Source organism: Geospiza fortis, unplaced genomic scaffold (assembly GCF_000277835.1).
Source record: "Geospiza fortis unplaced genomic scaffold, GeoFor_1.0 scaffold12, whole genome shotgun sequence".
Lineage (NCBI taxonomy): Eukaryota > Metazoa > Chordata > Aves > Passeriformes > Thraupidae > Geospiza > Geospiza fortis.
In genome coordinates this window covers 2,993,933-3,012,016 of record NW_005054323.1, presented here as the reverse complement: position 1 = coordinate 3,012,016, position 18,084 = coordinate 2,993,933, and the positions used below count along the sequence as shown (strand labels likewise).

General features: G+C 37.4%; 1 protein-coding gene across 1 annotated transcript in view; it reads right to left on the bottom strand.

Annotated features, from left to right (window-relative positions):
• The window catches only part of PRUNE2 (prune homolog 2 with BCH domain), a 102,587-nt gene that overhangs the window by 78,098 nt on the left and 6,405 nt on the right, over positions 1-18,084 (bottom strand). The window contains 2 exon segments of the mRNA XM_031056878.1: positions 13,673-13,767; positions 16,260-16,412. Of these exon segments, the coding sequence (XP_030912738.1) occupies positions 13,673-13,767; positions 16,260-16,412 (248 nt within the window).

Below are 18,084 nucleotides of genomic sequence, written 5' to 3'. Positions count from 1 at the left end.
TCAGCTGATATGTGTAGAAATTTAAATGCGTAAGTAGTGAAATTACTACTTTCAGGGTTCTGTTCACCTGGGCATCTTTAAAACCTTACTTTGAGTTTAACAGTTACACTGCTAGTACCCCAAGTCCACAGTAAGAGAGGCTGAGGCTTGGCTTCTGAGTAAATATTATTTATACTAAAAAACAAAATTCCATTACCTCAGAAGATCTGTGTAACTGACTGAAACACTATAAACAATTAAGCTAATGATACACATTATATACATGAAGGAAGAATTCATAATAGATGATAAAACAACCAATACTTTCTATTTATTCAGGTATCAGTATTTATAGATTAGTTTGTGGAGAAGACCAACAAGAGTCAGTGCACTAGAGCAGTACAAAATACCCAAAATAAACAGAAAAACAAAACTTGTCATTCCAATTAACTCCTATCCATAAAATGGAACAAGAGGAAATCAAACATAACTGCACACACTAATACACAAGCCAAATACACAACCTGGATCACACCAGCAACCTGTGGTGGGTGACCATGCTTAGACAAATAAATGCAAAACTCTTTCATTGGATACTGCTATAGCATTTTAGAGTTTTGCATTTATTTGACCTAAATACCTCCAGATGGTGTAAACTAACTATTTTGTCTTGAAGACATGGGAAAAATGTTGCCTGAAGAAAATTGTACCATGATTATTCAATGTTCAGTGCACATTTTTCTAGATCAGAATCATGAACAGTTCTGAATTATCACAGAATCAAGAATGGTCTGGGTTGGAAAGGATCTTAAAGATCATCTAGTTCCAAGCTACCTGCCACCGGCAGGGACACATTTCACTAGACCAGGCTGCTCAGCCTCATCCAAACTGGCCTTGAACACTTCCAGAGATGGGACATCCATGACTTCCACAAGCAACCTGTTCCAGTGCCTCGTCGCCTTCAAAGGAAAGAATTTCTTCATAGTATCTAACCTAAATCTACTCTATTTTAGCTTGAAGACATTTCCCCTTGTCCTATCACTACATGCTCTTGTAAATAGTCTCACTCCATCATTTTTGTAAGCTCTCTTAGGTTCTGGAATGCAGTAATTGGGTCACCCCAAAGCATCCTCTTCTCCAGGATTAACAAACCCAATTGTCTCAGCCTCTCCTCATAGGAGATGTGCACCACCCCTCTAATCAATTTGGTAACCCTCCTCTGGACTCTCTCCATCAGTTCCATGTCCTTCCTGTGCTGGGACCCCAGAGCTGGATGCAGCCCTGCAGGTGGGGTCTCACAGAGCAGAGGAGCAGAATCCCCTCCCTGGCCCTGCTGCCCACGCTGCTTTGGGTGCCCAGGACACGTTTGTCTTTCTGGGTTGGAAGTGCCCATGGCTGGGTCATGTCCAGCCTCCCATCCACCAGAACCCCCCAAGTCCTTCTCAGTAGAATGCAAATCTGGAATGGGAATGTGCAGGTCTCTTGCTGGAACAGGCAGCATCCAGGCAGAAAAGAAAGCATATGCATTACCAAGGTCTAATGTATAACAATAAGACAGAGGACGGGATGCAAAACACTGCTTTTAAAGGCATTTCCTTTTGTAGCTTTAATGTTTGCAATTACAATAAGAAGTGCATAATGGCAGCCATTTCTATTATTTGGAAAAATGCATCCATTTATGCTATTGAGTTTCTTTTGCTCAGATATGCCTGCTCCGAAATGTAAAACAGATATTCTGGGGGTATTTTTTAATATAGCAATGCAGACCCACCTGTGGGGAAAAACCTCTTTCTTTGGGCTGGAAGCATTGATTGAAGAGTGGTCACTTGGGTTGCTGATACATACAGGGCCTAGGGTGGACCAAGCTCTAAAGAGTCCTTGAAGGACAATAATTGCAGGGAAGTCCCTAGAGAAGAAGAGAACCCACACAGAGAAAGAAAGTGTGTACATAATACTAAGAGAAAGCCCCAGGAGCTCACTGGAGATTGGAGGCTTTCAAAATATTGATGCTATGTATTTCTATGTCTGTGATTGAGAAAAAAACATACCATTATTTATTTTTGATTTATTTTGTACCTCCTTCTGTGTCTCAACCAAATCCTAGCAGTGGTCCAGAAGATAAACACATTCATTTAACTGGTGATCCCCTTGCAGAGGCACAGGGCAAAGCTAAAGCACCCCACACCAAAGCAAGAAAAGTGATGTTTTCCACCAACTGCCCTTCATGGAGAAAGCACAGCCCTGGGGCAGCTGGCAGCATGCCAGACCAGAGTGAGAAAGGGATCATTTACACATTGCCATGCAAGCTCCAGCAAATCAGTCTCATGGCAAGAAAAGTGCAGCCTTTCAGTCTTCACAAACTCCCAGGAGAGTGGGAAATACACACAAACTCAACTAAGTACCACAGCTATATGGACTGAACCTGAATAAGCTGATTTCAGTTAAAAAAAATGGAATGACGGGAGAATATGAATGTTTTCATTGCCTTTTTTCTGTTCACTCACTGTGTGTTTACCATAAATTAGACCTGCTGAGAGTGTAATGCTGAGCAACCCATATGGCAAATACTCAACTGAGAGACGTGAAAGGAAAATCACTTTTTTATATCTGAATTATATCTAGCCTGTTTATTTAGAAAGTCTTCTTTAATAGGAAATGTTCAGAAGCAACCCAGATAACACTGTTTATATTAGAAAGGACAAGGTAACATACCTTTTAGACCAAAACAAATATATTTTCAGAAGAATATGATTCAATATGAAATGAAATATGAAAAGAATTATACTTAAATCAGTGTTCAGTTAAGATTTTTGGTTCTAAAATACAATTACAGAGGTTCTTGGTTGTAGAGTTGCCATTTATTCAAACTCATCCTCAAATCCTTCTTCCAATGAAACAATCTAGAACTAGTCTCAGTCCATGGTGTTCTACCAACTGTAGAGCTGAACTAACAGTTCCCATTTAAGGTACAAAATTAATCTATTTCAACTTTTTTCTTTACTAGACTGTGACAAACACTGACAAGGAAACAAGCATGCACAGAGGGCTGTCATGCATGAAACCTAAAAACAATCAAGTTCTGCATGTGGAATTCAGGCACAGATTGCTAACCAGATCTCTCTGGCAATCTTGCAGTGGGGAAAATAATGAAGAATGGAACGCAGATGATTCATTGTTCAATCATTCCTTGTGGACCTTGTTCACTCTACCTTTCTTTTCCTGTAAGTCTAGGTCTTCCCTTCCCTTCTCCCCCCTGGCCCCCATAAAGGATGGAGAGAGAATCAAGTTTCATAAAATTCCTCTGAGAATGTGACTAAGGCAACAACAGCAGCAAGATGGGAAGGATAATATGCAGCCAAGTTACAATATATCTACCAGTGACATTTATCCTTCTGTAGAAAGTGCCAGAACCAGTACCAGATACCAACTGATCCATTTTATTTGTAAAGGTAGCATCCAGGGAAGGTGAGACTTTTCCCAAGAGTTTTAGTTGTTCATGTAAAGGAGGAAGAAAAATCATCCAAAAATGAAAATCAGTAACTTATCAGGTTCTCTGCTTCACTTTACTACCAACTCTATAATCCTGTTTGACCTGAGCCACAGAGCAAAGTGGCCCGTATTCAGACATATTAATTCTTTCTCACTGAACAGAGAGAACTCATCCTCCTGAAGTGTGACAAGGTTGTATAATTCCCCATAGCTTTAATGCAAAAACTGTGATTTTTTTCATAATTGGGGAAGATAAAATAAACAGCTGCCACTGTTGTGCTCTGGCATAAACTTGGTGGCTTCAATAGGTTCTTCCTCACCAGCCTAAGGGCTGTGTTTGTATTCTGTTTAGAAGTAAGAATTCTGGAAGGCAGACACCCAATAGGCATAAGAAATTCAGACACACTGAGAACTTCATGATCACAGCTGAATAAAGTACCCTGTTCTGCTTGCGTCTTGTCTTTTTTATTTTTTTTTTTTTAGTCTAAACAGTAATGAAAACTATCTGGCTTTGTACAAAAACCCAAAAATTATGCTACTGTGAGAAATGAAAATCTCTCCATCCCTTAATTTTTACTCAAAGGATGATTTTTTTTAATTAACCACAAATCACAAATAAGTAGAAAGTTACAAAACTCAAAATACTGAGCTTTATGATACTGAAAAAGTAATTAAGAAAAAAAAAACAGCCAGGAAAACGAGAAATGTAGACCTTCCTACACTTTTTCTTTCTTTTTGTAATTAATAAATTCAATCTGTACTAAGCAACTTTGCTTAAACATATTGTTTAATTTCAGAAATGCAGCAATTTCAGGACAAAAAGTGTATGTTCATGCACAGAATTTCTTATGGAGAAAATAATAAACATCTTTATCATGAAAGCAATATAAGATTACCCTGAAGGAATTTTCATTTTACTCTTTATCAAGTCTATATCGCAAAAAAAATTGTAAGAAAGTAAGATGCTGCAGTCTTACAACACACACAGGAGTTCGGAACATTGTTTTTTCTGGCTCAAGGAGCCTGCAGGTCAGACTTAATATGTACTGATTTAAATACACAAAGTATTTAATGTACCCAAACAATGCCACTATGGAGTTGCAGAAGAAATTACATTTTTTGGGGAATATGATTCTTGCAGTAGCTTTATGATGAAAACTACATTTGGGTGGAGACACATAGAAACTGTGAATAATTCTGAATATAGAAGTGGTGATCCTTCTGAGAAAATGTTATATGTCTCCAAGAAAGAAAGGACTTTAGTAGAATAGTCTTTAGTATAATTAGTATTCTCAGCTAATTTGAAAATCTGAAAATTCAAATAAGGGCTGAAGGCTTTTAACCTGAATTATTTTGTAATTTTTAAAATCTCTGTATCATAAATAAAAAATACAAAAATGCACATAGAATTAAATAAACCCTGAAGTTTCTGGTTAAACAAAACACTTGACTTCAAGTCCTCAAAGTGTACCCAGTTACAGAGTGAAAAAAAGGATCTTCCCCATCATCATCTAAACAGACAACACATGTGCATCATAAAAATCTTTCAGAGCACTTGATCTGCCTAATTCAAAATTCCAAAATGTTCCTACATCCTAAAACATCCAATAGTTTCAGGTCTGGGCTTCTGATATGTAGTAGAAGGCATAAAATTCAGTGGTGCATGATAAAAACATAGGCTATTGTAATGTTTACAAGTATTAGGCATTCCTTTATATTACAGTTCAGAAGATGTTTTAGGACATGCTTTGCCAAATGGAACAAAAGTAGTATTTCAAGACACATCAGACAAACTTCATGGAATTTCTGCATCAAAATATCACTACTCTAAATAAACATTACATTATTTTAGAAGTGGAGGGATTTTAAGGTTTTTAAGTTAAAAGCAGAAAGCAGTCACCAAGCAGAATATTTGTTTAGAAATACACTGTATTTCTCTCCACATCTTATCCACAGAATTGCTGGCTTCTGTAGTACTGGAACACAAACACTAGCAAACTCAAAATGTCTTTTTATTTACAGCTAGAGTTACACTGTAATGTTGGATCAGCAGTTCAACATTTTAATTGTTTATTTTTCCCACACAATAGCAAAGAAAAAACAAAAACTAAATAGCAGAAAATATAATTTCTGTAATATTCCTATTGTCATCCCTAACTACTATCAGTTCTTATATTCTTATGCATTACAGCCAGATTTTAAAATGTTTAATGTTCACGCTAGGTTTTACACTGATTTTTTTTTTAAAGTGCATTAAATTTCACAGAAACAACTCTTTATGCTGAACGTTTCTCAAAACAGCACCTCCCGCTGTCAATGTCTATGCCCCATAAGCAGCTAAGCTGAGTGCTACTGACAAGAACTAGAAGAGTATACAAATGATAAATTAGTCAGCTTTGTATAAGTCAGAAATACAGGCCAATAATGATACAGAAGATTACAGCATTTTACTTAGCTGAAAGATAGTGCATATTTTACATTGTATTTCATAAAGAAAATACCTTCATTTATTTAAACACATTTCATAAATTATACAAAAAAAGTTTATCTTTTTGAACAATGTACTTATAAGCACAAGCATATTTTTACTGTAATGTTAGTAGATTGTTTATACTCATTCCTTTGATAATTTTCATACCTATTTTAACTTCGTTTATTAACTTTTGAACCAAGACTGAACTAAACCATTAAAGGCAAAATTGTAAATGATAGCTTGGACCAAATTAGAGCAGGTGTCACACTAATTATAACCAATGACATCTATCCAATTTATTCACATAGTGAAATAAAAATGAAATCCTAAAAACATACCACTATGCACCTTGCAGTGATTCCACTGTTTCTGTTGCACATTTTTTAAGCAATACTGCAAGCACAAAAAGTTATGCTTCTGGCTTACTATCTGTTATGACAGTACTATAGAATAAAATAATCAAACATACCTTGCGAAAATGACAGTTGAATAAATCAGTACATGCTGATTTGAGAAGATTCATAAATATAATGGTCTTAGCCAGTTTTACAAGCTCACATTTTTCTCAAATTTCAAGAGACCATAATAACATCCTACAAGACTTCATGCAGAAGCATCTCATTGACTGGGGGAACGTTAGCTCATATCACCCCCACAACATCTTCTGAAAGGAATCTGATATGAAAACTATAAGCAATACTGCTAATTCCTGTAATAAATGTCATTTTTGTTGCCATTCGCTTTCACATACTTAATTAGTAAGCACTCTTTTGAACCACAGAATAACAGGTAGAAGAAATCACAAGGATGACATAGTCCAAACTTTTTTGTCAAACGCACTCTTGACAAGGCGGTCCAACACCCTGCCCAGATGAACCTTAAACTGTTTAATGTTGAAGAATACACCACTTCTCTGGAGATTATTCCAATGACTGATTGTTATAATTGTGAAAAAATTTCCTCTTGTGTCTAATCAGAATCTCTTTAGGAGTAACTTGTACGCATTATCCTTCATTTTCTCCATGTGACTCCTTCTAAAAACAGAGTTCTCTGTCTTTTTTGTAGCCACTCTTTAAATACCAGAACCAGGTGTCAAGGTCTCACCTAAGCATTCCTTCCGAACGTGTCAGGCTTCTCGGCCCTCTGATCATCTCTGTGGCCCTCCTCTCCACCTTCCTCAGCCTGTCTGTATCTTTTTTGTACAGCAGAAACCAAAACAGACAACAGTATTCCAGGTGTGGCCTGACAAACACTGACGCCCCTCTTGATGCAGCCCAAGACCTCACTGGGCTCCCTTGCTCCAGCAGCAACTCCTCACTCTTATTGAGCTTTTTGCTCACTGGGACTCCCTGGTCCCTTTCCACAGAACTGCTCCTCAGCCTTGCACTCCCAGCCTGTGCTGCCCTCCTGGATTTGTTTTCCCAGGTGAAAGACCTTTCACCTGTCCTTGCCAAACTTCAAAAGGTTCTTCTTTGCCCACTCTCCAGCCTACACAGGTTTTCCTGTGGCATGGCTCCCCCTTTCAAAGTGTTCACTTGATCCCTGAGTGATTTCAAGTGCTCTGGATGAGCACATATGAAGACACAAAACTGCATTGGGCCCAACACCAATCCCTGGGGGACCCCACTTGTGCCAGTTCCCAGTTGGAAAAGGAGCCATTTACCCCCGCTCTGGGTGCTGCCTGTGGGTCAGTTCCCCACCCACTGCACGGGCAGCTTGTCCAGACTGTTACACAACAGCGGGACAGGAAGCTGTCCAGCAGACTTGTTACACAACTTCACCAGAAAGCTGTGGGAGACCGTGGAGAAAGCCTTGGAGAAACACAGGTAGACAACGTCCACTGCTTTCCCCCATCAACCAAGCAGGTTACTCTGCCCTGGAAGGCAATCAGGTTTGTCAAGCACAATTTGGCCTTGGTGAACCCATGCTGGCATTTCCCAATCACCTGGTTCATCTGACTTGAAATGAATTCTACCAGAAGGGTTTGTATCACAACTTTTCTAAGGCCTTTAATTTCTTGGGCTCTCTTTTAAGCACCTCTTGCAGATGGGGGTGACATCAGCCTTCTTCCAGTCTTCTGGGATGTCTCCTCATCTCCACAATTTCTCTAGGATTATGGAGAACAGCCTCATAACGACTCCAGCCAGCTCTCCAATACTCTTGGGTGGATATTGTAAGGTCCTATCAATGTGCAGGAGCCAAGTTCCTGTAATAGCCCACACAGCAATTTTTTTCTTCACTGACAGTGGGTCTTGTTTGCATCAACACGGATTTTTGCTTCCAGCGTCTGAGGTCCAGCTGAGCTGGTGACAACAAAGGTCAAGGAAGTGTTGAGAACTTCTGCCTTCTCAGTGCAGTTGGTGACTTATTCACCTCTCCCTTTTAACACTGGGCCAGCAGAGCAGTGTCCTCCTGTTTCTCCTTGTTGTTTATATACTCAAAGACCCCTTTCCTGTAGTTTTTGACATCTCTTTCAATTCAAGCGGAGCCTTTGCTTTTCTAATGGCATCTCATGCCCTGGCAATGTTCTTGTGGTTCTCAATAGATCTGTAACTCCCTTTCCATCTCTGGTGTGCTTCTCTTTTGGTCCTGAACAGACTCAGACGCTCGCAGTTAAACCAAGAAGGTCTTATATTCCACCGATTTCCCTTCCCTTTGAAGGAGATGAACTGGTTTTGTGTTTTCATGAGAGCTATCTCCAGAAACTCACAGCAGTCGCTAGCTCGTTTATTCTCCATGGAAGCTTCCCTTTCAATTGAGATCCAAGCAAGCTGAAGCTTGTTCTTCTAAAATCTAAAACCTCTGCCTTAGTGCTAACCTTCAGGGTGCAAAACCAGACCCCAAACTCCACAATATTGCTTGGAGATGACCCTTTTAACCTTGACCCAGAGGCATTTGATAGGGCTTCTATGGTCACTGTAGCTGATTTCTGTACATCTGAGGTCCTCCTTAACTTCAAGTGCCAGTCCCCCTCCTCTTCTTCCCTGACTCTCTTCACAAAACAGCCTACAGCCATCTGTCATATTCCTCCAGTCATGGGAGTTGTCCCATCATGTTTCAATTACTCCTGTGATACCCTAACTTTCGGACTGAGTGTAGAGTTCCTAGTGTTTATTCTCCTGGCTCTGCACATTTGTATAAATGCAGATGAAGTGCCAGGTCTCGTTCTTATCTTGGGAGGCAGCTAAAGAACAGCCATCACTGCTCGGACTGGCCTGGCTTATTTCCCAGTTGGCTGCAACAGCAACCACTCAAAACTACCACTTAAACGGTTCTCCCCACCAGATTCCTTTCATATCTTTAGAGAAAAGTCACTAGAGAGAATTCAGCTTGCCTAACCTCTCCACACCTTGGATTGTACTTGTTATAACTGGGGTACTTTGGATGACCTGAGGCATCAACTGGACAGCCATTGTCCTCCAGAAGACAGCAGTCTGATGTTTACGCATGAGCATGGTATTTACGTTAATGCACATGTGGCTGCATTACTCAGTTATACAAGGTTATGACTTTAGCCTCTTAATATTTCTGAAAAAGCAAGTGAAAGTATGTTTGAGCTTTATGTACTATATATGTTATAAATTTTCCTAAGGCAGATATCACACACTGACATTTTAAGACTTTAATTAAGAAATGGTATGTTTTCAACTCTCAGAAATGATGTATTTAATGTTTTATTTTTAAACACAATTAAAAAATAATATATAAATATATACATACTGCAAATGTAATATAGATAACAAATTCATTTAAGCCCATTTATGCACATTAGTGACACACCATGTGGCAGAAAGACTAGGACTACAAGAAGACCCCGTGGCGATTTATTTTATATTAAATCCCTAATGGCCTCTTCTCATCTTTACAAAAATATGCACAAAAGTCCAGACTATGCAGTCATTGAAATGAATGGTTATTTATTTGCTAAACGAGAACCCTATGTTTAATGTTCCTTAGACATAAGGTAGTCTGCAAAAGTCGCATTCCTACAGCTCTATACATCATTTATTTTACATACCCTAACTTCTCACAACAGGCATCAGAAAAATACTTCTGAACCGCATTGCTATTGTAAGTTGTTGAGAATTTTGTTTCCAATTCCATTACTGGAAGATTAAATGTTAACATGTTTACTTGGGGTTTGGTTCTTGTTTTGTCTTTTGCATGAAAAACAAATTCATGGACCAATCTGCCATTTAAAATACGTTTATATTTATACCAAGAGAAAAAAAGTTCCCAAATACACAATATATATACATAATAATTATAGACAGACAACAGAAGTTCAAATCTTCAAAGACATATGTTGTAATCTTACTTATTTGGGTGTGATGGTCTACCTAGCACTTGTTTGACATGCTTCAGCTAAGAGAGAGATCCTTGATTTGCTTTATAGAAGTATTAAAAACATCACTTTTCAAATGCAGAAATAAAACTGTCCAAATTATGAAACAGTGGCATTTCTTACTAATACTACAAAATAGCTTTAAAATTAAAATCTATCTCCAAGATACAACTATTTTTTCATAGGAAGATGATAAACCATGCACCCAAACACTTCTACATTTCTTAAATTTCTGTGGTTGGAACTGCTACTGTAAGTTCCTCTGAGGCATAAAGCCACAAAGGAGGAAGTTGTTACAAGAGATAGAAGTTCCTATTGGTGCTATCCCAAACTCATTTGGACTATGGAGGCTACCTAAGGACAGTCAAGCTTCCTGCAACAGCATGAACGTGCAGGTCATTTTCTTGAGGAAACAACACCCGTGTCAGCAGCCTCCAGTGCAGCTCTGATATGTTCTCTAAGCTTTTAAAAGGGGCATACAACCCCTACTACCTCGAAACTGTCTTTATGAAGGATGTGGATGCCACAGCCAGAGGCATGAACCTCAACAGACCTTCAGAACACCCCCTTGTCTGCCACAGTCAGTAGCAGACAATCATAGAACTTGTTTTCAACTGAGTGACCTGCTTCCTCAGGTGGTAATTCATTTTCTATAATCGCAAGTTCTGTGAGCAGACAGAATGAGTTTTCATGAAGAACAGATAAAGACTTAGTCCAACAAGCATATTATTAATCTATGTTATAATGAGCCATTTCAACTGAACTGAACATTCATGAAACCTGGATTGTTCTCTACAGTGCACTACACTCAAAAAAGCAGAGAACAGAGATCACTTTACAACAGAAATATTTATTTCTCAGGAATAATATTACTTTCCCAGAAAGCCACATTGAGAAGACATTCCTCATTTCCAAGAGAATTCCACCAGAGAAGCAGAAAAAGATACTCTAAGGGTGTAACAAAATGTAACAAAAATTAACTGCAACACATGCATTGAATTTTGCTACAATATCTTATGAGGAATCATGATTATGACTCAGAGAAACTTTCCAGCAAAGGCTACAAAAATAACTGTGATCTGGCCAGCGCCATTTTTATTTCGTCCTTCTCTTCAAAAATAAAGTGGTTACATATGTAAAATTCAAGTAGCATACACTCCGAGGGCTAGTCACTGTTGACACAGGTCTGATTTCAACTTACAGTTTCAACGCCACCTGAATCCAGGAGGACCACATCCAAAGGTGATTATCTCAACAAATGCAAAGTTGCATATGGAGTCTTAGAGAAACCTAAACACATTTACACAAAATGACTGCCCTACAGAAAGCACTTTAATGGAAGATACTCTTGCACATTTGTTGATTATTAAGGGAAAAAAGTGACCCTGTGATACTTCTGAAAAAGCAAAAACACAAACACCCTAGAGATTCAACACCTGTTGCCAAGCCTGTTCTTCATATTTCCTTAATATTTAAACAGGTAACGTCTGTGGAGCCCTTTAAGGATGAATAACAAACTACCACTATCATTGCTGAGAAAATCATGAATTCATTAAAGTCTGTGTATTCTGAGCTCATAACAGAATTCTAAACTGAACAGGAAGATCTGGACAGTTTTGTCACTAATTTTCTTGTATGTATTGTGCTTCTGACACTGGATGAAGTAACTACATGTGATCCCTATTGCTAATAAAACCGAGTAAAAAACCATCTTTTACTGGCCAAGCACCAAAAATTAGGGTGTTTTCTTTTCAACAAAGAGCAGTAATGTAGCAAATTAAACGCATCTTCATCCAAATAACTTTACAAACATTATACCTAGGAAGAAAAAAGCAGTTACGCTCCTGAAAACTTAGTCCCGTATGGCACAAACTATTCACAGCACAACAATAGAGTAAAAAGCAAAGGAAGGTACCTGTGACTTCCAGAAAGAAATCCCATCAGAAATACTAGTAATAAAATTACTTCACAGACTGAGACAAAAAATCATCTATCAGTAAAATCTGTTCAGTTTGCTGTTACAGGCAAAAGAATCTCCTCTGCCCTCCTAGCTATGTAAGAAAAACAACTATGAACCATTTACTGCTTGACCACCAGATCTTAACACTTCTTTGCCCAGGTAAGTCAGCATCAAATGTTACACTTCACTGAAAAAAGGCTGAAAATTTGCCTACTTTGAGAACTAGAAACATCTACTCTTGACAAAGTCGAATTGTAAGATCGAGACAAAAGGAAGACAAGATCTGAGTTACTATTAATTTGAGCATACAGAGTTGCAAAGAAGATGCCAGATCAGATTTACCTGGAGCTTAAACCTGTGAAGTGCAAAGTCTGTATTGTACACAGTTATCCAACACAATTCAATGTAAAATAAACAAAAAGAAAATGGAGTGCTAAAGGTAGCTCCTAGCTTTGTCCACCATTAACTGAAACTGACTGAGTAAAAGAGAAAGATGTAAAACAAAAGAAGATGAGGATTCAGCCTGATTTTTAGGATCAAATTACGGTTCATAAGCAGTGTTGTTTTGGTGGCAAAGACTGCTTAATATTGGAACAACTACTTGAAAACTAACAGATCCTACTTCATTTCTTGAAGCTTTACTACCTAATTTGCTTTTTATATTTTAGTATGCAAGCAGAAATCTATGGGTAATTATTAGCTGGATTGTAACCAAAACTTGTTCAACCACAGAGGCATCTTATTTTTTGTAAAATACATCACAAGACGTATATTATAAGAAATATCTTAGGACATACAAGGCAAGAACTGTTCAAGAGATTTTATTTTTTAGCAGCATTTGATATTAAAAAAAAGTTTTGATTTAGTGCAGAAGTAGATGAAAATTTCTTCTACATTTCCAATACTTCTGTATACATGACTTTCATGAAAATGAAGAGACTGAAAATTACAAACATATACTATATAAAGATGTTTTTGCTATTGGTATTTTCTTCAGATCACTTAGGTTTTATTACTAATCAATATGCCAGTATGCAAACTTCAATTAAAAGTACCATGTCATAACAGTATCATGTCATTGTTCAGTGATCTAAGCATTCTTATTCTTAAAATAATATTTCAAAATAATATCCAGCAACATGTAACTCTCTTCAGATCAAGGTAGAAAGCTCACACCTTCAATTCACCCAAAGGTTCCAATATGCCATTGTTTTTAACACACCATAGTACAATCTAAAGGGAGGGAATAATTATAATATGGAAGTCAGATAACAAATAGCTAATAGTTCTCTCAAAGTTAACTAAATCACTGAAAATTCTGCTCATACTGGAAAAAATATTGGGAAAGTAATTTGTTCACGTTCTGTTTAAAAGAACTATCTCCATATAAAATAAGGCTGTTAAACATATTTTAAGTTCCTCTTACCTCCAGTGTCATGTACACAGTGCTAATCGCTACTTTGATTTCTCCATCTGAAATCTCCTTGAGATCCTTGAGCATAACCTCCTCAATGCTCACATCTGTTTAAGAAAATAAACAAATTTCCATATATACAATTATCTACAGCTGACAGATGTACGAGTATAAATTAAAAACACAGCTTAGATCTTAATCCTGAACCTTCTTTCTGTATTTCAAGATGTCATATGAGAAAATTAAAGATAACATTACTATTTCAATGCTTAAATGTTTCTAGAGGGATTTTTTTAAGAAAGGAAGAGATTTAATGGAGAATACACATTAACAACAAGTATGAAGAATTAAGTCTACTGCAACACCTGTGTTCTTGTGTGATCACTGAAGTTTTTAAGTGAACCTAATTCCAGCTGATGATAAATGTATAGCTAAGCAATTTCTATGGCCTAATATGAAATCACAAATATAAAATCATTTCTGAAATAATTAATATATTGAAAAGCACCTGTGGACTACTATGGTGTTTATGAAATATTCAAAAGCAAGGAACTTAAGATATTCTGTAAATACAGTCATTCAACCTTTCTGACCTTCTTCATGAATTGATAACACCAATGGGTTTTTCTGATGTCCTTCAAATCATTCACGAAATAAGTATATGTACCATAGAAACATTATCATCAGAAACAATGGTGTAAAACAGGAACTGCAACCAGACATATTGGTATGTTTAAATCCAATATATTGAAAATTCAAGTGACTAAGTTTCCCTTATTGGATGTGTTTGCCTAAAATGCTGCAAAGATTCTCAAAACAAATATATATTATGTAGAGGAACATAACTACATCACGTTATTGCAACACAGACACGACAGCCAAATGTCTATGTAAAGAATGCTGCAAGCCATCTATCTCAGTGCAGGGCAACAACTAAAACACCTACCAACCTTCAAGGCATAGCAGTTTAACATCCACCACGTGCTTGTACAAATTATTTTCAACAGGGAAACAAATACCAATCTGAGTCAAAGACATTAATCCTTTCATTACTGTTCCTGTATAGAGTCCAGCTCCTGCAGTCAATCTAATGACAAGATGAACATTTACACATCTGTCATTTAAATAAATTTTTATATAACCTATAAACTTTCTAGGGGGCTGCAACCTATTGTGCAATAATTCAGGCCAATAAATCGTGATTTCTGCCAGAAACTGAGAAATATTTTGGCTGCATTGTCCTAATATTGCCTCAAATAATGAGTATATTAGGTAAAATACTTAGGAGAGGTTACATCCTTCAAGGGGCTCCTGAAACTCAGCAGCATCCTACTAAAAGAAATGCCACATGCAATACATGTATATGAATATACGGTAAATATGTGCCTTGTAATACACAGAAAACAGGAGTTGTAAGCCAAAAAAAAAAAAGAGTGCATGACAGCGCCCTCCCCATGTCTCATGTGACATACATAAATTACTGGCAACCAGTACCACGCAGACTACACCCACTACATATACTTGTCCAAGTTTTGCATTTGGTATTACAGAAAACTTAATGACAAAAGGTACCAAACCGTTTTCCCTGGCAATTGGCAGAACTAAGAACTGATTTCCATAAAAGCCACTTTCACCACCACTTTCCAATCTAGACTGCATACAGTTCATTCCTGAACTCTACTGATTACTTGAGCCGAGGAACTTAAGAGAATTCATGTGAAACTTTATACACCTGAACTAAATTACCCTGTAATCTCACTGAAAGAAAAGGCAAAGGAAGCAGCACCTCAAATTCTGCCCTTAATTACCAGACAGGGCAGGTGTCTCAGGCTGATGGTCTGAATTTCAATGACTACTTTCTGCATATGGGCAGATAGAGAACAAATAAACAGCCCGAGTCTGCATGGACGCTGTGCTTACCTGATACATCCAACAGAAAATACCCCTAGGATTTTAATATTCACTCTTTGGTAAGAGCTTGGAAGCAAATGCCAGTAAAAAATGTAAGAGCTATTGCAACAATTTTCTTCAAGCTTGCACAGCATCTCTTCAAAAGCCTGTTACTAAATTTTGGGTTCAAACATTGCCACTTTAGATCACTGAATATTTCTACTCAGTATTTCAATCAGAAGAAAGGAAAAGAATTTCAACTTTCCCGCTGCTTCCTTAATCTGAGTCTGATGTCAAATTGACTTCACATGTACACAGCCCTTAGTAAATCTGGGTCATAACACAAAATCTACTTCTACACAACATGGGCAATTGCAATACAATTTCTTCCCATGAGCTGACACATTTTTTATGACCATGTGAATCATGATGAACATGCATTTGTAAAAGCAGTATGTAAAATAAATTGTTAACTTTATCTGTAAAAACAATACAAGATTATTTATGAGCTAAGTAGTTCCTCAAAACAAATCACAATTCCGTGATTTAGAATGTAAGAAGCCTAATTTAAAATTAATATACAACATTTAACTGTCAATGAAGATAGCATGCTGCACCTATTTTCACCACACACAATAACACAGTATTCTGATACAATTACACAAATAAATTCGTAACAGGTCTGAAAAATGGAAGGAAGTTGCACTACCTTGGGTGTTAAACTGAGTCTCCTGGAGAGCAGAGATAATTTCCTCTCGTGGGGGAAGATCTGGAAACTTTTCCTCCAAAACTGACAGTACTTTCTCCTGGTGCTCTGTCATTCTGTCAGCTTTCAAAGACATGCACTTGAAGAGAATACTCCCTGAAATATTGATAGACAAAAAATCCATGTCTCCTGTAGATATCAAAGAGGTACAACAGAAACAAGAAGTTTTACTGTATTCCTTCTCGGCGGTTGTTTCCACTGAGAATTCACTGAGAGTTTCACATGGAAACATCTACTTAACATGAAACCCCTAAATCAGAACTGGCTGCCTTTTCAGTGCCTCTGCTACAGCTAACTGGCTGGTGCCAGTGTTGCCATAGTGTGCAGCACACAGTTGTCTGAAAATACATGACTCACTTCTGTATTGTAGGACAGGTCCAATCACTCTGAAGTTACTTACTGGGTGATGTCTCTCTTAAATTTTAAAATTTGGATTGTCTGAATTGGTGGTTTTTTTGGTGTGTCCATTGACAAGAATTATCCAGAGTTAGTTACATCACAATGACAAATGACTTTAAGATCATTCAGTTCAAACACCACTGCCATGAATGGGGGATACCTTTCTCTAGTCCAGGCTGCTCAGAGCCTGGTCCAACCTGGCCTTGAACACTTCCCAGGGATGGGGCATCCCCATATTTCTCTGGGCAGCCTGTTCTGGTGGCTCACCATCCTCACAGTAAAGTATTTCTTCCTTTTGTCCTCCTTATGAACTCCATTGTAGGAGTTCAATGACACATCTGCAGAGGGATTGTTGACAATGTGGATTTATGTTTCAAGTCATCCCTTTCATTACCTGGAGACTGGGATTCCATTAATCAAAATACCTAAAGACAGTGTTTGCTTCCAATCACTCACAGTATATTCAGGATAATAAAATCTTATAGTTCAACCTTGAAATAATTTACTACTTTACTGTGCACAAGAATTTCAAACAAGTGTATAATTTCATTGCATCATGCTGGGTCAATGAGCAACGACGTACAGTAAGTGTGTAAGACAGTTACTGCAAAACAAAGTGTGCAGGCTTCAGCAGAGAGCAAAAAAGTGTAAATGAAAAACCTTGACACTGCCACCCTCAATCGCACCAGATGAGCTAGGATCCAAACATCTACTATATATTCATTTTCCTTTTCTCCTACAATATCATATGAAATAACAAGTAGCATTTCTTCAAAATTCACAAACAACTTGCAACAAAAAATAATTGTGCCATGCTAAGTAAACACACCCTTATTAAACAAATCCTGTGTGGATTAAACGATAAATAATGCTTAACAAGCCAAAAGCTGCTCCCCATACTAATCTCTGGAGTTAAATACAATTACATGAAGCTCCATTCTGTGTTTCTATAACAGATATTGTAACTGTCAATATTCTTTTAATTCACAGCAGCTCTTTATGTCAGTCTTTCAATCACTTTAAGACAGTGCTCCTGCACTGTTAGATAGTATTAAAAAATAAATACAGACTGCATAAAAATTACGTATACTGATCCCAATTGATATTTCTAATCTAGGTACACAACATAACAAGCAGATTTCAGACTTCTGCAGGTAAATAACTGGTATATAAAGTATCCAGATATCTATATCCATTATCAAGGCCTATTATTCAGTCCCTCTAACAGGAAAAAAGTTTCTCAACCAGCAGCATCCATAATAATTAATCTAAAACTATACCTTTGTTGTTCAACTCCATAGCAGATAATAGTGCTTGTGCTACATATATACTCTTGAGATACATTCCAAAGTTTCCACTTTTCTAGGAA